Source organism: Siniperca chuatsi, linkage group LG8, assembly GCF_020085105.1.
Source record: "Siniperca chuatsi isolate FFG_IHB_CAS linkage group LG8, ASM2008510v1, whole genome shotgun sequence".
Lineage (NCBI taxonomy): Eukaryota > Metazoa > Chordata > Actinopteri > Centrarchiformes > Sinipercidae > Siniperca > Siniperca chuatsi.
Window position 1 is genome coordinate 23113612 of NC_058049.1, and position 25854 is coordinate 23139465.

A 25854-nucleotide genomic window follows, 5' to 3' on the forward strand; every position below is an offset into this window, starting at 1 on the left:
GGGGGTAACCTCCTTTCCAAACTTTGTATAGTTACAGCCAGTATTAGCCACATGTCAGATCCGTTGCTGTTTTATATCACAAATTGTGGCAAAATCCTGACAGCGCCAGTGTTGACTGCAGTGACAGTGGGTGGAGGTAACAGTTCAAATCATTTCTCAACTTGTTGCAAGTTTCCACCACCGGTATCTGAAATTATGCTTTTTTTTCTTGCAGTACACCAAACAACATAAACTCCCGTAGCACTTCCTGGTTTCAGGCCTGTGAGAAACTCTGTTTAACTTATTGTCACCAGAATGGTTTTTAGAATTGAACACGACACAGAAAACGACCTGAGACTCTAGTCTGAAGATGATGGTTGTGCACTTTTTCTCTTTTGTCTCACATTTCCTCCGTTTATTTCTCTCCAACAGGGAGGGAAAAAGCATAGAATTGACCCCTTTTCTTACCAAAGGTCTTTCAGAATCAGGGTCAGCTCCTCAGCTCAAATAACACATGAACCAAGCTCTTCACTGTATATTATTCAATCTGCTAATTGCAAAGGCTCTCAGGTCTTTTACTTTTAACTATATTTCCTAAAAGACAGAGCTGACTTTTTGGTAAATTATCTCTATGATCCACTCCACCTGTGTTTCCAGTATTTAAAATGCTACACTGCTTTTGGGATGATGTAACTACAGTTTGTACCATCTACTACTGTGTTAAAGCATCTGCTTGTCCTGTGGTAAACCTTAGTGGAGAAATACACAGACAGGAAGTACCAATTTCCCCTGCTGCACAAAAGAGAGGGGAATGAGATCTTAACTGTGAAAGTGTCACACATTCTCCAAAACAAGCTTTAAGCGCACCACCGTAAACCTTTTGGGGTTCATCATCTTTGTTACGTGAATGTGAGGACAAAACCTTTGAAACAGTGTGATTATACGGAGACTCATTTTCCATCTTTGAGTTCTTCAAATCCCGAATCAACATAATTTCCATGCAAATCACCAGTGTCTATAAAGTGTTCAATCCTAATAGGAAGTAACTCAGATGTCTTAACAAAGGGTTCATCCGGCATTTGAGCTAACAACGTGATGTTCTATTTTTACCTCCGCGAGATGCTAAAATTATCAAGTCATTTATTTATGACAGTGCTGTTGCAATCAGGCTTCTGTCTAAAACACATTTTCCAGGCAGGGAAAAGCTCAGGAGAGGAGATACCCACTTATGAGCTGATTCACCCTGCTCACATGCACGCACGCACACACACACACACACACACACACACACACACACACACTCACACACAACAAAAGCCAGAGATACAGCAACCTAAATAGACGCCGCAGAGTGTGTGGTGACACTATAGATGCACTGTGGCCTCTGAATATCCAGAAGAACACCAGTGTTTGTTACTATGGTCACTTCTGTTTCTTTCCTAGGATTGATTGGATTTATCTGCTAAAACTAATCACAGAAGTGCAAAATCCATGCCCAGAAATAGTCATGAGGTTAAAGGAACGCTTCATCCCAAAATGTTTAATTTCTTTTAACAATTATTTGCACCTAGTAGCCTTGAATGCTTTATGAAAATGTTTGTACTCCAGTTGTTCAGACAATTCTGCTGTGGTGAAGTTGAGTGGGGACCCAGTTGAACAACAGGAAACCAATATTCAAACATTATAGCTCTCTTTGCAGCACAAATGCAGTTTCCCGTGTCTACTTGTATGCTTAGTACATCTCAAACACATAAACTTTCAGTGAAGTATTACAAAATAATCCCGCTCGGCAAAATGCCTACAACTGCTTATTGGCCAGGACTCCCCATCAGTTGTAGCTCACTCACGGGCTACACTGACACTTTTCATTGGGTGGATGCAGTAATGTCGGTGAATGAGCTATGGCCGAGCAGGAGTCCTGGCCAGTGATGCAGATATGCATGAGAGGATACTGTAGAAGAGTTTAATTTGAGGCAGAAGTAACTGCAGCTTAAAGATGGGTTGGGGTAAGGGGCGTGTCAGCAGACACACACCCTGAGCCTAACCAATCCCAAACTAAGTCTAATCACAGCCAGCCAATCACAGCCAAACTGTTGGAATGCCCACTTCTGTACACACCCCTACCAATTTCAGTTTACACACTTATATTATAGTGGTGCTTTTGGCTACAGTTACCAATATCTGTTTTATTTTTTCAGCATTATACTGTAAAAAGCTGTGTTTGGGTTGTACTGAGCATACAAGTTCATTTTTACAGACAATTTTATAAAGTTTTGTGTTAAAATTGTTATCTGTAATTCAGCAACCTGTTATTTTAGCGTTTGGTGTACCCACTGGGTAGAGGTACACCTGCCCCCTCTCACCCAGCAAAAGAGAGTGTTTGATGTAAGATACTGGGAAAATGAATGGGGAGAGATGCAGCTCTACATTTCCTTAATGAACAAGACCACTGCAGCTGTTATGTACTGGGTGGCACAGTTAGGTACAAGGGACACAGCTTAACAAACCTGTCAGACTTTATTCCACCATGACAGTACACACTCTACTCTCTGGTGTATACTGTAAATACAAGCGAGCATTCGCTATGGCAACACCAGAGTGCCAAACATAAAGCGTATAATATATTACAGTAGCCTACAATACAGCATTACCATTTACTGTGTTTATTCTGGTAAAACATTACTACTGCTTTACTAACATGTTTCCATTTGTCAGTTTTACCTTATTGCAAAAGTGTCAGCAAGTAATCGTATAAACCAGTAAAACAGTATAAAACAACAAAAGAGTAGCATTTATAGCTACATTATTTAGCTTGCTTGCTATGTTGCGGGACTACCAGCACCTGTCAGACTCACTTGCTGAAATGTAGAGACTTAGTTCTGGGCTACATGAATATGCAGAAGCCACATGATGTCAGCTTTGTTACCTTTAATACAGAAAATAATAAGCTAATATCTGTTTAAAACAACTGGTTATTAGGTTTCTCTCTCAAGGTTTAAGTCAGACTTTCTGCGAATGAATGTTGACATTTACTCCAAGCTACGGCTGTGCAAAGTTAGAAACACAGACCCCTCGCTGTGAGAGAAATTATGAGACTGTAAATCTATTTTGCACTATAAAAGATAGCAGAGCCATCTTCCAAAAGCAGAGCCAATGTTGATTAGTTAAATGGCGAGAGCAGCCAGGCTTCTCCCTTACTGTTTATGTTATTGAGTCTGCCATAGCTAATCCAATAACCCCAACAACCCACACCACCAAAACCAGAATCCAGCTTGATGAGGCAAAATTGCAGATCAGACTCTGTAGAACTGGCTGCAACACCTAATGTGAAAGAATGGAGCGCAAACTTTTTTCAGATAGAATTTAAGGCTACAGGAGTTGAGTAATTGATACGGACTCTTTGTTCTGTCCTGAAAAACTGAAACCACATGTATGTCTCCACCGAGCTCAACTGGCCTTCACTGCCATTCCCTCACTACTCTCTCCCTGTTTTACTCAGTGAAAATAACTAAGGTGTGTGGACGGCTCACACTCCCCTCTTAAAAGTACAAAACCAATCCTATTTTACATTCCAGGCAGTCTAAAGCGTAATGTAGGTCTTCTCTGATCATTGCTGTTGGCATGCTGTTTGAGATACATTGACAGTTTCTTCCTAAAATAGATTTATCTGATGCCCAAACATGCTCCTGTCACTGATGCTGTATCTAGTGCTGCATACCTCAGCTCTCACGCTCTCACTCTCTCTCTCCCTCCTCTTCCTTTCTCTCTCCTCATGCTGTAGCTGACTGTAGCTGGAGTCTGTGGTTCAGCTTATGCCTGCCCTCCTGTCAGTCAGCCGCACAGAGGAGGAAAGAAACGGGTGGGGGGAATCTTTAGCTTTGAGATTACAAATAGATGCCGCAATAATTTTGGATGGATGGATAGATGTATTGTACAGTGCATCTGGAAATTATTCACAGCGCTTCACTTTTTCCATATTTTGTTATGTTACAGCCTTATTCCAAAATGGATTAAATTCATTATTTTCCTCAAAATTCTACAAACAATTCCCCATAATGACAACGTGAAAGAAGTTTGTTTGAAAAAATTTATTAAAAATAAAAAACGAAAAAATCACATGTACATAAGTATTCCCAGCCTTTGCCATGACACTTAAAATTGAGCTCAGGTGCATCCTGTTTCCACTGAGATGTTTCTACAACTTGATTGGAGTTGACCTGTGGTAAGTTCAGTTGATTAGACATGATTTGGAAAGGCACACACTGGTCTGTATAAGGTCCCACAGTTAACAGTGCATGTCATAGCACAAACCAAGCCATGAAGGTCAAGGAATTGTCTGTAGACCGCCGAGACGGGATTGTATTGAGGCACAGATTTGGGGAAGGGTACAGAAAAATTTCTGCAGCATTGAAGGTCCCGATGAGCACAGTGGCCTCCATCATCTGTAAATGGTAGAAGTTTGGAACCACCAGGACTCTTCCTAGAGCTGGAAATTCTCTGGTCTTGATCAAACAAAGATTGAACTCTTTGGCCTGAATGGGAAGCATCATGTCTGGAGGAAACCAGGCACCGCTCATCACCTGGCCAATACCATCCCTACAGTGAAGCATGGTGGTGGCAGCATCATGCGGTGGGGATGTTTTTCAGCAGCAGGAACTGGGAGACTAGTCAGGATCGAGGGAAAGATGAATGCAGCAATGTACAGAGACGTCCTTGACGAAAACCGGCTCCAGAGCGCTCTGGACCTCAGACAGGGGCGAAGGTTCATCTTCCAACAGGACAACGACCCTAAGCACACAGCCAAGATAACAAAGGAGTGGCTACGGGACAACTCTGTGAATGTCCGAGTGGCCCAGACTTGAACCAGACTGAAGATCTTTGGAGAGATCTGAAAATGGCTGTGCACCGACGCTCCCCATCCAACCTGATGGAGCTTGAGAGGTCCTGCAAAGAAGACTGGGAGAAACTGCCCAAAAATAGGTGCCAAGCTTGTAGCATCATACTCAAAAAGACTTGAGGCTGTAATTGGTGCCAAAGGTGCTTCAACAAAGTATTGAGCAAAGGCTGTGAATACTTATGTACATGTGATATTTATTTTTTAAAATAAATTTGCAAAGATTTAAAAAAAAAAAACTTCTTTCACATTGTCATTATGGGGTATTGTTTGTAGAATTTTGAGGAAAATAATCAATTTAATCCATTTTGGAATAAGGCTGTAACATAACAAAATGTGGAATAAGTGAAGCTCTGGGAATACTTTCCAGATGCACTGTACCTAGAATGTCTAACAAAGAATTTACTGCTATTATGTAAATTACTGTAGTGTTACCTTCTTCTAGCTTAAAGTCATCATGCTTTTAGTGCCTTTTTATTTGTTTTAAATAGATAATTAAATGTTTTGGGAAATATATTAGATTTTTAGTTAGATGATCAATATCAATCACATGTCTGTGTATGGAATTGAATTCAGCCTAACCATATAGGACAGTTATTTCAGAACTATGTCTATGCAAACTCCAGTAAAGCTCACTAATTGACAGACTGTATCTACAGGAAATGTAAAAACATCAATTTGTGGTTTTAGGGGAAGTTACTTGTTGAAGTAGTGATTGTGCTGGGTTTCCCTAAGTCGTGTTGTCACAGTGAGGTTGCCAAGCTTCGTTCCTCTACAGAGACCAAAACCTGTGTGAAATAGTTACAGCATGTAACTCCCACTAAAACCACAAATTTTCATTTTTACATTTACTGCTCATGTATCGATTAAACAAACAAGATATTTTGTGTTATCAAACTTTTTGTCGGTTGGTGTATTTTTCTTTTCACTTTGGACAGTCAGGCATCCCCTATTTCTAGTCTTTATGCTAAGCTAGGCTAACCACATGGTTACTTCAGTTCTGTACCTGCTGTAACACACAAACATGAGTACTATCAATCTTCTCATCTCACTCTCAGAAAGAAAGTGAATAAGCATATTTGCTTTAATCTATTGGAAGCATTCCTTTAAAATGATAATTTGGAGTACATATAGATGTGGGTGCGTGCATGCAAGTTGTGTATAATTATGTATAAGTGGTATCGAATGTGTATACAAAGTGTAATTGAAGATTAGTGTGCATGCATATGAGACTATGTTGACTGCCTGACCTGTAGAAGACTGTGTTTGCATGTGTGTCTAACACCAGCTTCTTATCAGCAGCATTATAATTTTTCTGGGCCAACATGCACTGCTGTTTCTCAGCTCAGGCTCACATCAGTGTGTACAGCTGCTGGAGGGCAGAACCACTGTGGCATTGATCTCCAAATCCCAGAATTAGGGTATTTTTGCTCTGGGGCAGCAGCATGTCAAAACAATCCTTGCAACAGGAAACACATCCAAGGCCACACCCTTGAACGAGTCGTTAAACCAATCCCAGTGAATTTAAGATTTCATTATGGCTTTCTTTGGTGGTGTTAACACCTTTAGGTCTGTAGTGAACAATTGTCTCTATTAGCCAGTGGTGAGAGAGAAGTGTGTGAGGATCCATAACAGAATCTGAGGTGTAAATGTTCAGGCTCCACAGTGCATGTGAATCACATGCTCACACTGCTGTTTGCACTGGGAACAATACTTTGTGAATTCTTTAATTAAGAGGCATTCCACCTTAAGCCAGAGTAAAGGTGGCGCTCAGACTAACATACATACTGTACGTTAATATGAATGCACATCCAGGGAGAATCACTGGTTGAATCAGTGATTTGATGAGACTGTGTGTGCGTGCGTGTGTGTGTGTGTGTGTGTGTGTGTTGCGAGAGGTCTCTCACTTGTCTGTCTCATCCTTTTCCCCTCTTTGTTGCGTTATCTGTGTCTATTTCAGACACCCTGTGTCTCTTTCTCTTCTGTTTCTCTCTCCTTCTGTCTCTCTCACTGTCCTTGTCTCAAAAGAGCATTATACCTCTACAAACAAACAAACACACACACATGCACACACACACACACAGCCATACCAGTTAGCTGTTGCTGTTTCTGCTGTGCTGCAGATGCCCCAGTGTGCTGTCATTAGCAGGGAGATCTGGGGCTGCTATAAATTATGCACACTGAATAACAGAAGGCTGAGGATTTCTCCCCTCTGCTGCCTGCGAGTATATATGTGTGTGTGTGTGTGTGTGTGTGTGTGTGTGTAGAGGGTGGATGCATAGACCATGTTTTTGCTCATTTATGTACTACTGTCATTATACTGCTCAACTTTGCTTGTCGACGTGTGTGTATTAGCACACTTCTCTGTGTCTCAGCACCCTCACGACTGCCTAACTCGAGTACATGTCCTTCAGTTATGTAGCGTGTGTGAGAGAGTGTGTGTGTGTGTGTCCTTGCTTGTGAATAATGTATCAGCACTCACCTTTTCCAGCAGTCAGCCTTAGTAGAAAACTCTGACACATGCTTCTTAAAGGGACCAGCCCAGCGCCACATGGCTCACTTTGTGAATGAGGGAGGTCTTCGTGTAACCCCACTTACACACACACACACACACACACAGAAACACACATGCAGATGTATTGCACACGCCACCCACACACTAATGCGGCTGCCGCTGCACACACCCTCCTCATTGCATCAGCAAAGTGCCTGTTTGAGACGGGATGGACTTGGCCAATGTACTCTGTTTCTCTGTTCAGATTATTTCACCACAGAATTAGATTAGACACCAAATTCAAAACTGAATAATTAGAAATGTTTATGCCAAGAACTTGTCAGTTGGTATTCCAGATAAAACATTTAAAAATGACAAGTTTGCTACCGTTTTGATAAATCTGAGGCGCTACTCTTTTCTTGGAAAGCCATTTTAATCTTTGGCATTCTTCTCCATGACTATCCCTGCTGTGCCTGACTATAAGGGGTTGGCATGCAGTCAGCGAATGCCTGATATTCATGAAGTTGTAAAATGGCATTTTCATCTGTCACTCTGGGTAAAACTTCATGAGCAAGAACTGTTCTCGCTCCCATCCAAGGTGCTTTTGAGCAAGGCATCCAACTAGTGAAATCTGTTTTTAGAGGTGATGCTCAGTACAACACTGTGGCTGTTCTGGACATCTTCCATATAAACACAAGGAATAGTATTACTGAAACAGAGAACGTATGCTCTGCAAACATTTCATGGGCAAAAAAGAGTTAAAACATCCCTTTGGTTCTATATCAGGCTATCTTCGGCTCAGAAAGGTGGGCTATCTTTATCTCTCTTTGTTGTGGTGATCTTTGATGGTGACAGGTGGAGTATGTTCATCTGTCTTCCAGATGTCCTCCTCTGCCTCTCTAGATGTTATCTTGGAACTATTATAGGCTTGTGGTAGATACTGTGTGTACTATATGTTAGTTTTTGCATCTTTTTATGCTTCTGTGTGAGCATATCTTTGACCATACAAAAATAGTACACATTTGCTTTTGAGAAGTGGATCTTCATTTTCTTTTGAAGGACCATTCTGCTCATTAAGTGAGAAGATGTTGGCAATACATTGCCTAATTCTAACTTATGAAACAATATTTCAGCTTCCCTTGTCAGCTTCCTTTGAGATATTGAGGTTTTTTATTTGTGATTTGGTCAATCATGCTACATTTCCAACAACTCCCAAGACTGATTTTTCCTCATTTCTATCATTGAGAGCACTGAATCTATCACAGTTATTCAATAATAATTTGACCAAAATAGCAACTTAAGAGGAAGTTAGGATAATATCTCTCAGCTGAAAAAACATTTTGTTGTTATATAGTTTAATCAAATATTCTTGTTAAATGTTTGGCTTTGTAAGCATATAACAAGTCTCCTTATTAGTCTTCAGAAAGACAAATTATTTCATAAAACATTATGAATGGTTTTAGTGTATATTTTTCTTATTTTCAACAAATTCCATGAAAAGACCAAAACCAACAATGTGTTTACGTGAACCAAAAGCCACCAGGCAGTGTGAAAACCAGTGTGAATTCTGCATAATTGCACCTCTGCATGTACATATAACATGCAGCCTAACTTTCACTACTGGACGCTAAGTCCCTGTTTTTCCATAGAGCCTATTTTTTAGTTGGTTTTGGACTATTTAAAGTGAAGAAATATGCTATTTTATGTTATGTTGTATTTTCTGTGCCGTTCATTTTCTACAGCCAGTTATGTTTAGCAGCTCATCTTCACCTTGAGGTGAAGGCAAGCGGACACGTCAAGATTCGGTAGAAAACCACATAGGCCTATATGTTTTATCTATTATTCATACATGAACCGCAACAGAATAATGCATACACAAGCACTTGAACAGAACCTGTTAAAATTATTTTTTATCAATCAATGTGTTTCACTCTGTTTCACTCAAATCATTTTTGGCTAAAATAGTTAATATGTTTGTAAACTGTTTGAATACGTACTTGTGCCATTGTAACTGTAGAGAATTCATCAGATAGTGATGGCAGAAATAAATAATCACAGGGTGCATATGACAATTTGCTCTGCTGTTTTCAGGTTAGTCATCCTTGTTCTCAGCGGTCCAGGATGTCGTACCTTTATTAACCTCATTTACTAAGGTCTGCTGTCTGTCTTCATTAGTGTCATCCATTTATCTATGGTGCGTCACCTGGGTACCAGTGCATACATTTCAGCTTTAAATATAGGCGTGTCCTGGTTCACTTTGACCTCATGGATCACCAGTCTTTACAGTATCTGTAATTATAATCATGTTGTAAAATAAGCCAGAGGTCTAAGGTGGTGTTTGACTGAAATAGGAAGATTGAGACAGAGATCAGCTGTTCTCTTCCCCATATTGTTCTGACTTTCATAAATTATCACTAAAATCTGATCATTTTAATTAACTTTACAGTAGCTAACAGTTGTAACACCCCCACTTTCTTCTGACCAGTTAAATAATAACTCCTGTCTTCTGTGCTTTAAGCATATTTTAAACCAGATCTAGGCAAACCTTGTATGTGAAAATACAACATCTTATCAGCCTAAATCACATTCCCCTTATTTTATATTCCATAGATGCATTATATTTGCTAAAAAGAAACAAGTGTCAAGTATGGTCTCTTATTAACCAACTGAAAACACAGTTTAAAAGTGAGACACCAACTGTCTCTTCAGCAGCAGTAAATAAGCACTCTGTGCAGTGGAAGTTGGACTCACTCATAATAAATCTTTTTTCGCTCTTGTCTCTTTGGTATGAAGCATCACAGGCTGACCGGCTGATAAAGGAGCATGCAGCGATCAGTTTACTGAGGTTACATTACAGGGTTTCTGGGAAATCAACTTCAAACATTAAAAAAATGGTTCCTCTCACTGCTATTTAGTGCTTCCAACATTCAAACTTGCCAAGTGCAGATTTAATCCTCAATAAACCTTTGTCAGTGCAGTGCATTCATTTTAGTGGATATGGAAATGCCAGTGGGACTTCAATGCACAAGCAGTGCCAGTCAAACAAAAGGCCAAAAGACTAGTGAGACTTCAATATTTTTTCAAATCTTACATGTAATTTAAGAGTCATACTTACATACATAATGGAGACATTTCTGCCTCAGTAAAAAAGAAAAAGAACTAGAATGTCCAATTTAAATACACCCACAGTACGTAAAGCAATGTACAACAGTTTGCTCTCCTTACTAATTTGTATTTCCATGTAGTGAACAGTCTACAAAACAACCCACACATTCAAAGAAGGTTAAAATATCTGGTGGAGTTGATAGATGCAATGCTGGCACACATGTACTTAACCTAAACGCATCATTCCTGAAATTACACTTTTGGCATTTCCTGCAGGTGCTTCTTTTCAAGCAATTCACGGTTGTTCTTTGTGCTTTCATGCTTTTTCTCAAGCACTTGATTGTAAAGTGTAACATCATGGAGGAATACATCAAACTCAACACACCAGTTTTTAGAATTGGTTCCATATGAAGCTTAGATATTAGAAAACTCAAAATTAAATCTAAAATATTGACCTCCAGATCAGGAAACATGCCCTTTGTTGGCAACAGAGTGAATGACTAGAACACTGAAGTCCAGAAAAAAAAACACTACTGTGTGGTGTCAGAGAGGAAAAGCAGTGTCCGCTCACTAAAAAGAAAATAATTGCTAGCCAAGAACCAATACGCGGATTCAGATTTTACTTTCTTAGCTTGTGTCTATTTTGTTGAAAGACTGGCAAACATGACTTCAAACATTTAGTAGGCTGTCACTCTCTGTAGCTTTTGTACTTTTTCACCGTCAAATCAAATCGTTAGAAAAGTGCACACCATCATTTCTACATGGAAGTTGTTCCAGGGTCCGGCTGTGTGTGAACTAAACTTTAGTCCTGAGCTGTGAAGCCTAACAGTATATGTTCCAGGACAGAAAAACTGTGGTTTATTTAAACTTAGGTTTTATTTTCAAAGCTGTGGCCATTTGTTCTTTTGGTTATAATAACAATATAACATAACCTAACAGTGGAAACCAGTATCGTATTTACAAATGATGGAACCTAATAGCATCATATGCAGACAGAAAAAAATGGGAACAAGGACAGAACCCTGAGGTACACCACAAGAATTAAATCTCACCATCTTTGTTTTGTCTTTCAAAGCTTCACTAGGGTATCTTATTGTAACAGCGTCTTTGTTTGGTCTCTCAAAGGGACAGTGGGACATCTTTTTTCTGTAGAATCTTTAGCTCCTCATGGAGAACGGCTGTGATCAATGCTTCAATCCCCTTATCAGGAGAATTGTGTCTCTTAGTCTGCTTTACAAGCCTGCAGTTAATGGTGTGTGTGCGAGTTGAGGGGGGAAGGTTGATGGGAGAGATGAGAGGTGAGAAATGGTGGGGTGAGGGGTGGAGGATAAGAGATGGATGAGAAGAGGTGAGACAGGAGAGAAAGAATAGAAAGTGTTGGGGGGAGAGATAAATGGAGGACAGGTGGGGCGCAGAATGACTTGCACACGACTCCCAGCCCGGAGAAAGAAAAAGAGGAGAAGGAGAGAGGAGAGACAGAGAGAATAGCTTTTCCCCACCGTTCTGCCCGCAAGCCCTTCATTAACTATTCATTACCAACTCTGCACATCCTCCCTATCTATCTATCTATCTATCTATCTATCTATCTATCTATCTATCTATCTATCTATCTATCTATCTATCTATCTATCTATCTATCTATCTATCTATCTATCTATCTATCTATCTATCTATCTATCCCTATTTTTCCATATCACCCTCTTTTTCACACATACAACTACAACTATACACAAACATACTCTTCTCAAAGTTTGTGTGTGTGCATAGTTGTGTGTCTGTTTGTGTGTGTGTGTGTGTCTTTGAAAAAAAAAGATTTCTGTTGAATCTGAAGGGTGTATTTATACCTAAATAGATCTCTCTGCAGCCAGTAGAACAATGCACAACACCAGCGATGAGAGACAAGGTCAAGTCAGTGTGTTTGTGTGTGTGTGTGTGTGTGTGTGTGTCAGTGTTATGTGTTGTGTGACTACAAAAGGAAGGGGAGGAAGGAAATGATTTATTGACAATCACTCTTGCAACCATGCACACATATCCACACAGAATGATTTTCTTCATCAAATGTGGATGTGACAGGCACACACACACACAAACACATGCTGCCAAGTATTCTCTGTTTGCAACACACACACACACACACACACACACACACACTCACACACATGGAGGGCTGCCCTGGGCTTGGTATTGCTGCTGGGCAGAGGTTAGCTGGGTGATACTGCATGAAGGCCTGTTGTGGCTGCTATCACTCAACAACCAATGCTCATCTCTCTCTCTTTCTCCCTTTCACCCTTTCCCTCCCTCTCTCTATCGCTCTCACACACTCTCTCTCCTACTCTTTCTCAATCTTGTTTCCCCTTTCTTTCTGCCTTACATCCTCTCTCTCTCTCTCTCTCTCTCTCTCTCTCTCTCTCTCTCTCTCTTTCTCTCTCTCTATCTCCTGCTCCCTCCCTGGTTTCCATGGTGACAGCTGTGCGCTGCAGAAATCACACTGATCGGAGAATGAGATAGAAGGAGCTTCTCTCTTTTATACATGAACACACACGCAGGCACATTCGTGCACACACACACACACACACTCAACACATACAACAAATGTAATACATACAGTGTGTTTGCAGCTTCCTCCATAATGACACACACACATCAGTTTCCTCTCCACGTCTGTGTACATTTTATGAATGTACTATGCTTCTTCACTCACTGTCTTACTAGTCTGTCAGCTCACAACTCACACACACCAGCACACACACACGTTCAGCCTGTGTGTGCAGGCATGTTGCTGGCCATGCCTTCTCAGGGTGCCATACCTGTCTGTGAACACACCTAATTGGTTTGGCTTCCACATCACTCTCTGTTATTGGATCATGCTTAGCAAGAAAATTAGATCAATTTTGTTGATGCCTGCTTTTCTGGACAAAGAGAGAGAGAGAGAGAGAGAGAGAGAGAGAGGAGAGGAAGGAGGGAGCATCAGCTGACCTTGAAAGAAGGACCTCTTGATGGACGGCTGATGGGAGCGCTGGTCACATGCGATTGGCTTGTGGAGCAGGCGGGTCACAGGCTATTGGCCAGACGCTGCTGTCCATTTGTGGTTCCCCTACCACCCACCACCCACCACCCACTACCCCCACCTCTCTGTGCTCTCACTGAGGAATTCTCCCATCACTCAGTGATACAGAAGGCTTGGATCAGCAACTTACATTGCACACACACACACACACACACACACACACACGCACACACACATTCAACACACAATTTACACACACAGACAATCACACATATCCATCAGTGCAGACAATAAAATGCTCAACGTGCATATTGGTGCATCACACATACACTGTTCTCCTGTAGGCACTCTCTCTCACACACACACACATATACACATTCATGCACATTCACTGCGCTGTGGAAAATCTCTCTGTCTGTGTGTAAATTGCAGCTGCAGAATTAGACTTGTTATGGCTTGCTTGGTGCGTGTGGTGAGTGGGATGTGTGAATCTACTCTAATTGTGTTCGTGCACATGTATTTCAGAGTCTCTCTCTCGCTCGTGCTCTCTTTTTATGCATTTTGTAATGTCTGCAGTAGTAAGAATATTTCCTTATCAAACTAAACCTCAACCTCAAACACAACATTTCCAAATTAAGTCAATTTAAAATTAATTTCTGTTTCATGCACAATATTTTTTCTGTACTTGTCAGCAAGCAGTGCTGCCAAAAATAGACATTTTTGCGAGACCGTAGAAGAGGTTTTGACGGGGCCCACCCACAGGATTTATAAGCTGACTTGGATGTTCTCCAGTCTATTTACGAATAATTTTACAGGTAAAAACTTATAAAGGGGATGGTAAATAGGGTTTTTCCCTTTTGGATTTTACAACCATTCAAAGGTCGTCATCACATACTAATGTAAAATGCCATAATTGTAGCAATATGGTGCAATATGGAGGTTTGACAGCCTTTTAAAGGGTTTAGCTGTTTCTAATATATTTGTGTTGATGTTGCTTATTGCTGATGTCTATATTTCCATCTCACAAATGAAAAGTATTTAATGTTCTACCCTATAAATCCATAAAAAACCCTCACTGTTGGTCCAGTTGACAAATTGATATATCAGTCAATCCCTATCCTCAATTTGATCTGTCAGTGGTTTCATATTGCGTTGGTCTGTTTTTAAAGACGCAGGGATGTATTTATTGTATGTATTTATTAAAGTAGGAGTCTCAGATGTTTACAAGATGTTGTGTTTTATGCGCACTCAGAGTCTAATTGTTTGCCCTTTAGTGGGATCCTTGTGCTGCTTACATGTGTTTTTGGTAATTAATGCAGTGAAAATGAAGGTCTAGTCAATGAAGCAAGATGGAAATATCAATTGAATTACTTATTTAAAACATCATCTGTTCAACATCCTAATGTATCCTATAGGTGTTAATGTGTTTCTGGCATTGCCAGAGTGGTTTTAAGACTTAATGGAGAACCCTTCAGAGTAAATTCCTCCTCCTCAGCATTTGTGATTTGGTTTTGGAACAAGCAGCAACAGTAGAGTGTGCAGCAAGGTTGTCATATTTTACAGCTTTTTAAATCTATGAGTAACTGTAATTAAAGATTCAACCATTAAAAATAAACCCATCTAAGAATCTACCTGTCATTTATGAATTAATCATCACATCTAAAATAAGATCAGTGAAGGTCTGTATTGATCAATCATCTTTGAATTTAGTTTGAAATGAATGCACTTGGGCATTAGAGTAGAAGGTCTTTGATGATGATGATGATGTAGTCATTTTGATGTCTGATTAAAATAACTACAATAAACACACATACACATGCAGGAACATCTTCAGGTATTTTGAAAGGACAAACTCACAAGGATGTTTGAATACCTAAAGTGACTTGAAGTATTATGTGAGATGTTAAAAATTCGTTAAAATTGGAGTGGGAATTTGTAGCGATTCAACCAATCCGACACTGTCGCACCCATGAAATGTGGATGTCACATCCATGAAGGGTAATTTCCTTCTGGTTTTCAGCTAACATTCCCAGGCTGACAAAACTTCCATGTTGCCTGAGGAGAGCGTCCCAGAGAGGGAAGAGCTCATTTGTAACCAGGTTCACCACTCACAGCTGCTTCAGGCTGACTTTCACCACTCATTTCCACACTTAACTGCATAAAAGCCTGACAGTCTCACCTTAGTCTCACCAGGTGATGAGTCTCATCTGGGTGGCTGTTACGTGGAGCTGCTGTGTCCATCTTAAAAATATAGTCTAGAAGTTTTATTTTTCTTGAAACAGGTATGTTAATATATGTGCCATTGGAGTAAAATAATGTCACTTATTCCAATGCAAACCATCTTGTTTCAAGTATTTCCTTGAATACTAGTAGAATTATTTGCCTTATTAGGCAAGTTGGTTTCTAGAAAGTGAATTTGCATCGGAAACAAATGGAATTATCACATCCAACTGGCAAAATGTTTTAAGAAAAAGTATGTATTTTAAGGCTTACTTTAACATTAGTTGAACACAAGTCCACCTGAAAAAAACCCATTTTGGTTGGTCTAATTAGCTTCTTGGTAAAACGTAGATGACATTATAATATGTATTTACAGCAGGTACAATAGAGTTGATTAGATGATTATGATGTCACTGGTCATTTTGCTATATATATCCCTCATTTCCATCCTGTGGGTATTTGCCTGAGGAAGACATGTTGTTGGTCAAACTGTCGCAAATGAAATTAAAGGGAGCTGTAATTCCAGTGTGCGGGTACTTCTTGTATTACAATAGAGTTTAATAGCAGGAAATATTTTAGCTTCCTAAAACATCGACAGTGAATGTCAGGTTTTAGTTCTCTCTCGACTTACTATGTTGGACCTGGGAAAAACAAAACATAATCATTTTCTCTTCCTTTCTCTCTACTGAATTATCTGTGGCTCTCCTGCTCCAAACCTTTCGCCTAGAAATTACATTTATACTAATTTACTTTGACAGTTACCTTTCATTATGAAACGTAATTGCTGCCTTGATTATGTTCACTGGCGAGGTTTTTTCCAGTTGAGGATGTGTCATGTTCTTGTACAGCACAGAAGTCACGTGGAGGTGTTCAGGATGGGTGGTTGGTGTCCAAAGCACATGAATTTGACACCCGAGACTTGCGTGAGGTTAGACTTAGGCTTCTAAAAACTTTGGTTAAGGTGGAGGAAAGATTGTGGTTTTGGTTGAATATAGAAAAAGTAAACACGTCCCGTCTTGTGCCTCAATACAGCGTTGACTTTTTCAGTATTTCAGCGATTAAGTCAACGATCTTTTCCTAACCTTAACCAAGTGCTCTGAGTGCTTAAACCTAACCCTTAAAATATTAATCATGCTTTAGTTGCTAAGAGCGGATATTGTGTTGCAAAAGCGAATATTGACAGGAAATGAAATATGTTGTCAATCAATATTTGCAGATGTGTTTGGTAGGAACATTTGGCGATTTTGCACCTATATTTATTAAAAACGTTTCCTCATTACATTAAAAAAAAACGGAATTTGAGCAGCATGACGTTTCGCTCAAAATATACTTTCTGTTGCAAATTAGTAGTATATAAACATAATTTCTAGTAGACAGGGTTGAATTTGCTTCATGGCAAAATGTAGATGACACATAACATGTCAAAGTATTTCCAGCAGGTACAATAGAGTTTAATAGCTTAGTTCTTCTCTCTGGACTCATTATGTTGTACCCCTGCTCTTATTATGTTGTCACTATCACTCTCTTCACTTCCATGTAAAAATCAGCAGCCCAGTGCCAGGAGTTTGGGCATTTGTTTGGGAATTGTCAAAAGGAAATCTGCCAAAGAGTATAAAGATACATTTCAACACTTTATCACAAAATGTGCTGATGAACACAGACTGATGATATATATACAGTTAAAGAGGATCTGAAGACGTTATTCCTTCAAGGTGGGCATCTTGCGGAGTTCTGGGCACACAGTGGGAACAGCAGCTGTGTAGTGCTCCTGCAAATGGGATTGAATTGACCACTTGAGGTAGTTTGGAGGGATTGATTAATAGATTGACAGAAGGATTGACTGTTATTTAACACTGGATGTATGGACAAACTGGCTGTCCTCTCCTTCTCTTTCTGTGTATCTTAACCTCCCACTCGTGTGTGTATTTTGCCAAGCTTTAGAAAAATATTCAATCTGCGAAGACCTAAATTTCAACACCTCACTCCCTTTCTCCCACACATATTTTAAATGGTTTCGGACTATCATTTCTGTCTGGTTGTTATCAGTTGTGCTTCATGTTTCTTGAAATGATACAAACATGTTAACTGTAGTTTGTGTAGAGTAAGTTTATAGTGCAACACCTTGACTCATTCAGACTTTGAAATCATGTGTTTTTACCAATGATGTTGAAGTGTTTTCTGAAAGGAAAGCTGAATCAATATCTTTGCAAGACTTTTTATGCATGTATTTGACTCTACTGTGTTCTTTGTGTCCCTTTGTTATATTTTCTCTTTTGTTTGGTGGCATTACTAGTTAATTTACTGTTGATTATTTCTAATGTATTTACTGAATGTGAAGCACTTTGTAACTTGCATTTGAAAAGTGCAATACAAACAAAGATTATTATTCTCAGAGGTATTTTGTCATTGTGAGTCTAAATGTCAAATCTGTACTGCTGGAATTGGCCTAAAGTTGCCCCTCCCACAATGAAATTGCATCACTTTCCTACATATGGTACATTGCTATTAGATTACAGTTCCCATGATTTCCTCATTGTCTCCCCTGCAAAATATCCATAGCAAAATGCTGGATGAAAACAGCAAGGAGTCTGCTCATTTTCCTATGAAAAGCCATTTGTCATGACTGGAGTAACCTGGTGAATTCGGACTTTATGCATTATCGCCAGAATAATAAAGGTTCCTGGTAACTCATCCTTGTTTTAAATGTGAGCTACACGCAGAATGTTTCCTGTAATGACTTCCAGTTAGTGCTGTCCTTCTGAAGTAGGGCCTAGAAAAGGCTCAGCTTGATAGGTTTAATGCTGCATTCACGCTATGTGGGAATTACTATACATATGACCTATCATATGTGATTTAAGGGTATAAGGAAGTATAAGGGTCGAGTTATACTCAAAAAGAAGTAGTTCATGTGTTGTCTGAACATCGGAAGGCAAAAGTATTTGGCTACACTTGAAGGCGGGATGAAAAGCCGGCTGTCATACAGAGGGGGGGAGACACAATATAGTTTAAATATGGGGTAATGGTGCACATTTTCAGACAGTCTCTCCTGGAACATTCATAGTGTTGTACTTGGTTATCACCTCTGCATACCTGGCCAATCGCGCTGTGAAGTGAGTGTGAATGCCGGTTTTGGAAAGTTACAGAAATGATCGGACAAAGCCCACTGCTGTGTCTCATCTGCATCTGGCCTGGAAAAAGAAGCGCTCTCACATTTTTCTTTGTTTGGTTTCATCAGTCAACATAATAAATAGACCAAGTCTAGTTGAGTCAAGTCACGATTCAACAGTACATCTAGCCTTAACTGAGACTGTGGCATCTGGAGCAGAAATGACCAAAATAGCAGGCAAATTATTCCAAAAAATATATGATGACAGTGACACTCAGTACTGTTCTTCAGCATAACTCATTACAAGCCAGGAGCCATGGAGAGAGAGAGACAGCATCTGGTGATGTTGAGATGATTTACTTTGGTGTGGCGTGGAATTATACATCAACAGTATGTGTCAAGTCCGTGACAAGACTAAATCTCACAAAATGTGAGAACTGGATTTAAAGATGTGCTGCATGTTCTGTTGTGAGTCTAAAAATCCTACTTAAATCCTACTTACATAACTGCAAGCTGTTTGGATGGTACTTCATAGAGGTTCTCCTTTTTACCTCCATTCTGAGTTTGTGTGTCCCCCCTCCCCATTAACGCCCAGTTGTGTGATTTAAGCATAAGGCTGGTGTTAATGTATATTTTTGTGACTGTGAATAAATCCCCTGAAAAGACCAAAACCAGCAATGCATTAGTCCATCTCTCAATACATTCTGACTTCCCTACCCTGTCTGTGGTACTCGGCCCAAAGCATATTTGTCCTTACTGCAGATGTAAAAGCAGGTCACAAATACATAGCTTCGTTTTTTAAAAAGGCTCTGTGATTTCCTGAAATAGCTGGGCACTGTAGTTTTTAGCAAATGCTACACAAACAGGAGTGCATTTGTGGGGACTATTTTTAGTGGCGGATTAATACTATATGTGGGATTGAGTCAAAATAAACTACAGTGTATGTGTTCATTGTAATGAAGGAACATGTCACACGGCTGACTGATGTGTTTTTGATGGTTTTTGTACAAAAATGGAGGTCTGTGGTACATAGGAATAAGATATATCAGGCTTTGGCTACAATATTTGTTAGTAAGATAAATTAATTGTTGGTTTTGGTATTTTCATGGGATTTGACAGCAAGAAAAAAGAAAATTACCATCCTTGCCTTTAACTAAAGCTGGGGCGTTGGGATGGCCCAGTAACCTGGTAAACGGACTGTATTGCCATTTGTTTTAAACTGATTAATTCAATCAGACATTGTGTCTGCTTTTTTAGGAGGTGGCTTATTTTTCCCCTAGCTATAGTGACTGTCGTATCCAACCTATCGACAGAGTGCTGTTGTGGCTGCTAGGATCAGTTAACTTTATTTTTTGTGTAAAGAGCGGTTAATTTAATGTTTGTCATGCAGACCAAAGACATATGTAACAGTAAGAACTTTTAAAAGTCGAATTACAGCAACCTGAATGGCCACGCCTATCCCATCATACTGTCATTTTTCTGGCTCTGGAACAGGAGAAAATCCCATCAAACAAGGTCTGATTGGTTGGTTGTATTTCCAACCAAGAAAACAGCCATCAGTGACCACAACACCAGACCTATTTGAATCACTGAAAATACCTTAGACGTGGGCTGTAATTCAGAGGTCTAGACCCAGGTTAGTAGCCCAGCAGACAAGATGTACAGCTGCCATGTCCTCAGTTCAAGTCTAGATGTGTTATGGTATACCGGGCTGGACCCAAAAGCACAACTAGGACAGTGAAAGTGCAGTAGTAGGTTCCGTTTATTAAGAGGTAACACTGGAAGCCGGTAGACTGGAAGCAGACAGCGGACCGACACGAGGCTGAGGAGAGCATGCAGGCTGTGGCAGGAACAGCGGTCTGAGGAAAGGCAGGTGAGAAATGTAGTGAAGTCCTCCTGGAAAGCCAATGGGCAACTTGGAGGTAGGTGACACGAGCGAACCTGTGTACAGGGAGTCAAAGAGTTAAATCAGGCATTCTGATAACATGCAGGTAATAGCGCAGAAGGGTCGTCAAGAGCCAAGGCTTTATACCACTAAGGTAAACGGACGATCTGGCAAAGACTGGTGAGAAGAGCTGGGTAGATATACTGTCAGGTGTGATTGTGGATGGTGAACAGGTGAGCAGCAGTAGATGGGTAGCAGGTGTGTCAGCTGCTGATTGGCAGTTTTCTCGGAGGCCGCACCCCGCAGCATACACACACACACATACACACAGGAGGAGAACCAATAGGGGACAGACAGAAACACTAGGAATGGTACAGCTGTACCAAGACAGGATGGGAACCTTTGTACCCGGTCATCCACATGTTTCTCCACCAAATGTTTCCTGCTGTCAAAACTATCCAATAAAAGCAAAAGGCCATAATATAATTTTTTTAAAATTATTTTAAAAATGCAGACACTTTGGCAAAATCCAGCAATCTGGGATGAATTTAGCACTTAGACCATTCATCATAATCACTTCTTGCTGTGAAATCCTAAACAATGTCTTATGTATTCTGTATGAGAGGAAGACATAGAGGACCGTGGAGTCCACCTACTAAAATTAAAACATAACTAAAACTGGAGGTTTTCATGGGATAAGCGACACGCGATATTCAGTATGTTGTGTAAAATGCACAAGATTTCCGAGAAACGCGCAGACCTAGAGTGTCTTGTTTGAAGCTCAACATCTACAGTATCTACTGAGGAGTAAATGGAAGGATGCAGCAGAGCTGTGAGGAGCTGTGGGCCTGTACAGTTTCCTCACAGTTGATCAAGCATGTCCTATCACTTAAACACTGTGTGTGTGTGTGTGTGTGTGTGTGTGTGTGTGTGTGTGTGTGTGTGTGTATGCAGGCCCACGCATGTGTTAGACCCACGGTTTGTGCACACAGATATGTGTGTAAAATACACCTGGTGCTTCATTGGCTGTGTGTGTGTGCGTGTGTATAAATGGTACTAGATGCTGCTGAGTTGTCTCTTTGCTTTAGCTTCTGTGTGCTTGTGTTGCCTGCGCTGGTGTCAGTGATGCAGTCTGTTGTAGTTTTTAAGCAGAGAAGAGAGAGAGTGAAACTCTCCTGAGACTGATGAAACACATGCACGCACGCACATGCACGCACGCACACACATGCGTAAACCCACCACATTGCTCCATAGTGAAAATCTACTGCAGAGTTTCTGAAGAAAGATTTTTTTTCTCTACAAGCTTTCAGTTTGTCTTCACTTTTCAGGATTCAGACCATACCCAAGTGCTTGTGTAGAGTGTTTGCGTGTTGTATCATCGATTTTCCTCCATTCTTTAGCCATCTCTCATGTGAACTCCGACCTGTTGCCTCAGGTTTTGACCCCAACATCTGAACCCTCGCTAACAGATCAGCCACACACATAAACACACACGCAGAGTCACAGACACATATACACAAAGACACACACACACACACACACACACAGACAGACACTCTCACAATTAAATGGATAGACTAATTGAATGTCTGCAGTTAATTTCAATAATGCAAACTTTGATTTTCTTTCTCTGCTCCCTTTCTCTTGTCCCCTCTCTCCCTCTCTGTCGCTCCCTCTGTGTCTCTCTCTCTCTCTGTCCAGCCTCTGCTCCTAAGCTTCGGCTGATGCGAGGCCAGTCTCTGATGGAAGGGGACAAGCTGTACTTAAAGTGCGAGGCGTCGGGGAATCCCAGCCCTTCCTTCCGCTGGTACAAAGATGGACATGAGCTTCAGAAAGGCAGAGACCTCAAAATAAAGACCAACAAGTGAGTCTGTCAGATTGGATATTTTTCTTAATATTCATACTCCACACTTATGCTCCAAGAAGTTTGAAAATGCCTGCTTCCATCAAACACGTGGTGTACATATTACAATGGCTCCTGGCATGCAGCTCTGTTTCAAGGCACTGGGAAACTTCACCCTTCACCCAAACTGTGATTATTATGAGTAGAAAATTGGACTTTCACTTCACTGCCATTTCCGTTTCATTTCATTTATCATCACAGACAATAAAGGAGCATGAAAGTTTAAGTATAGGTTCAGATTTCCATCATAATACAACACCTACATGACCATATTTTCAAAATGAAATTCCCATGTTTTTAGTTTCCCTGGACACTGTTCCCTTACTGAGACATGGCGGAGGGATACGTCCTGGTAGTTGCATGTAGGTTTGTTGCTGGGACAAAACATTAAGAATAGCTACATGTGACAGGATGAAGAGATACACTCCGTGCGGCTAACTCAGACTACTGAAGCCTCATATGAGCTTTAGCTGAACTTTACAATGTTCTTTTGTACTATACATGGACTATGTATTTTGTGCCCCATTTCTTACAGGGATTGCTTCACGGCCAGTACGGAGAGGAGGAATGAATACAATGATCCACAACTATTTCAATATACATTACATACGTACATTGAATGTTGTATTAAGATAGACTTGGAAAAATCTGAACCGATCCTTTTATGTGCACAGTGAAATCTGTCTGGCTTTGATTTTGTACCTCTGTGACACTGTTCCAATCATATCAACACATCTTCCAAAGCAATATTATCAGGCGTTGTCCTATTTTTGTTGCATTCGTTACATCACACAGACACAAATTATTCACCTGGTATACTTACAGGTCACTCTTTCACCTGTTCAGAATTTTCAATCAATCATTTCATCCACTTAAACGCTCATTTAAAGTTATATATTGCTCTGTGTTACTTCAGAGAGTGCAATCATAACTTACTTTGCACTTAAACACACTTATGAACGACACCCCCTTAATCGCTGTTGTATAGCGATATTAAGTTTGTGTTTCACTTTATGCTCTGATTGAACGTCATTAAATGTAATTTCTCATTTAAACTGAATTTTGAGTTATCACCTACTTTTAAGTATCTGTCCTGTGGTTTGTGTTTTCAGTTCAGTTACAGCATTTTAAGGGAGTACAGTGCCATTTCTTGTGATCAGTTCCTGTAATCCTGTAAAGATCAGGTCTAGCCTGGTTCTGGTTTGAACTTAATTATTGTCTATTAGCTTTGCTGACCACTCACTGTGAACATTTGTATATAATGATCCGTCGTTTATTGCGTGTCTGGGCTGGAAACAAGAATTAAATTTCTCATCCAGTCAAAGATGAGTCTACTGCTTTTTTGAAACAATAACTGACAGTCTTTTTTATGTGCTCTATATCACGCTCTCTCTTTCCCTCATCTGTCTCTGCCTCTCTTTCCCTCATCTGTCTCTGCCTCTCTTTCCCCTTCACTGAAGAAAAAACTCAAAGGTGCAGATCAGTCGTGTCCGTGTGGAAGACTCTGGCAACTACACCTGTGTGGCTGAAAACTCACTAGGACAAGAAAACACTACGAGTATAATCAGCGTGCAGATCTGTGAGCAACAATACATCAGTCTCTATCTATCGATCTATCTTTCTATCTATCTATCTATCTATCTATCTATCTATCTATCTATCTATCTATCTATCTATCTATCTATCTATCTATCTATCTATCTATCTATCTATCTATCTATCTATCTAGATTCTAACAAAAACGCTTTTAAATATTATAGCATATCAATATAAATGCCCTTCTTATATGCTTTGTTCTTCAAGCCTCCTACATGTATTTTTTCATAAAGTTTCTTTCATCTCTCTCACTGAAAACTTAAAACTTACTGGAGTTTCTGTCCATTGAGCAATGGGTATGTACTCTTGTACTGGATAGTAAAATTTCATCACCGTGTATGTTTAACAAAAATACGACAGCTATTATTCTGTTAGCAACTTCACCTTCCCACAAAAATTTGACAACACACCTATGGCGCTGTTTTTCAGAATAAAAGGGTTAGAATAGAATAGAATTGCATGTGTTTATTATAAAAGCTGTTTAATATCAAACTTAATTTGTCGACTGTGGTCAAACTGTGGTGTGTTACGTGGCCTGCGTCACCATATAGTATCTGTCAAGATCAGTGAGTGTAGTGTCAGTATATCATTATTGTCCAGCTTTTGTTTCTTTGTATCAGACTATTTGACATGCTGTGGAAATCTGTCTAGGGAGAACCAAGCAGTTACAAAACAGAAATGAGAGAAAACAAAATAATGTATTATATTACTCATAAATATACCTAAATATATCTCTCAAGTTCGGAAGGAAGAAGACAGAAGTGTGTTGGGGGTGGGGGAACGTGTATCCGACTGAACCTGGCTCTTTCCACTCACAAAACCAGCAGCTGTGAGCTGGAGAGCTGCAGCGAGTGCAGGAAAGTGACTGATGCCTGCCCAAAAAGTAGATAGATATGTCACACTAAGCTCTTTGAAATTCACAAAAGAGGTATGAAAGGTATGTGGCATAGTGCAGTATGATATGTAGTACTACGGCTGCCATAAAATTTGAACACCTTGTTATTTTAACAAAGAGGTGACAGCATTTTTTGCATGTGTTTGCTGTCTGACTGTCCTCCTCGTAGTGACCACCACCAGCCCGTCTCCAGGTGTGAGTCATGCGAGGCGCTGCAACGACTCAGAGAAGGCCTACTGCGTCAACGGAGGAGACTGTTACTTCATACATGGTATTAACCAGCTGTCCTGCAAGTAAGTTGGTTGCTCAGTCGGCTCCCGTCCCCTCAGTCATCACTGTGTAGTCGCTCCCCCCGTCTCTCCTCCCTCCCTCTCTCTTTCTGTCTGCCTCTCTCTGTCTCTCTGGTCTCGGACACTGTGTCGCTAGTCACTGCACTACCTTGTCTTCTGTTCCCTGGTTGTACCCTCCCCACATACATGCACCTGCAGCCCACCTAGCCACTCACTATGCACTATGTCTAAGGCTTGTTGTTTACAGTTTTTACCAATTGTCACAGAAGAAATGGGTTTTTTTTTTGCACAGAGCAGATGGCTTAAACAGATCTTGACTTGGACATTATGTCCGCATGCATTAAACATTTGTTGTATTTTACTCCAAGCGGATCACTTTAGTTTACAGTGAGTGAGGTTTGCTTGTGACAGCAACACCTCAGAAAAGGCTTCTGGTAACAGAAAGTCATGAAAAAATGGGAAGAAATGCAAAGGTATTAA

At 40.3% G+C, this 25854-nt stretch overlaps 1 protein-coding gene across 2 annotated transcripts in view; it reads left to right on the forward strand.

The window, feature by feature from the left end:
• The window catches only part of nrg2b (neuregulin 2b), a 52436-nt gene that overhangs the window by 2565 nt on the left and 24017 nt on the right, over positions 1-25854 (forward strand). For both annotated transcript variants that reach the window (XM_044204295.1, XM_044204296.1), the window contains exons 2-4: positions 22392-22554; positions 24054-24172; positions 25254-25377. In XM_044204295.1, coding sequence (XP_044060230.1) covers positions 22392-22554; positions 24054-24172; positions 25254-25377 — 406 coding nt within the window. The remainder of the gene's footprint in view (positions 1-22391; positions 22555-24053; positions 24173-25253; positions 25378-25854) is intronic.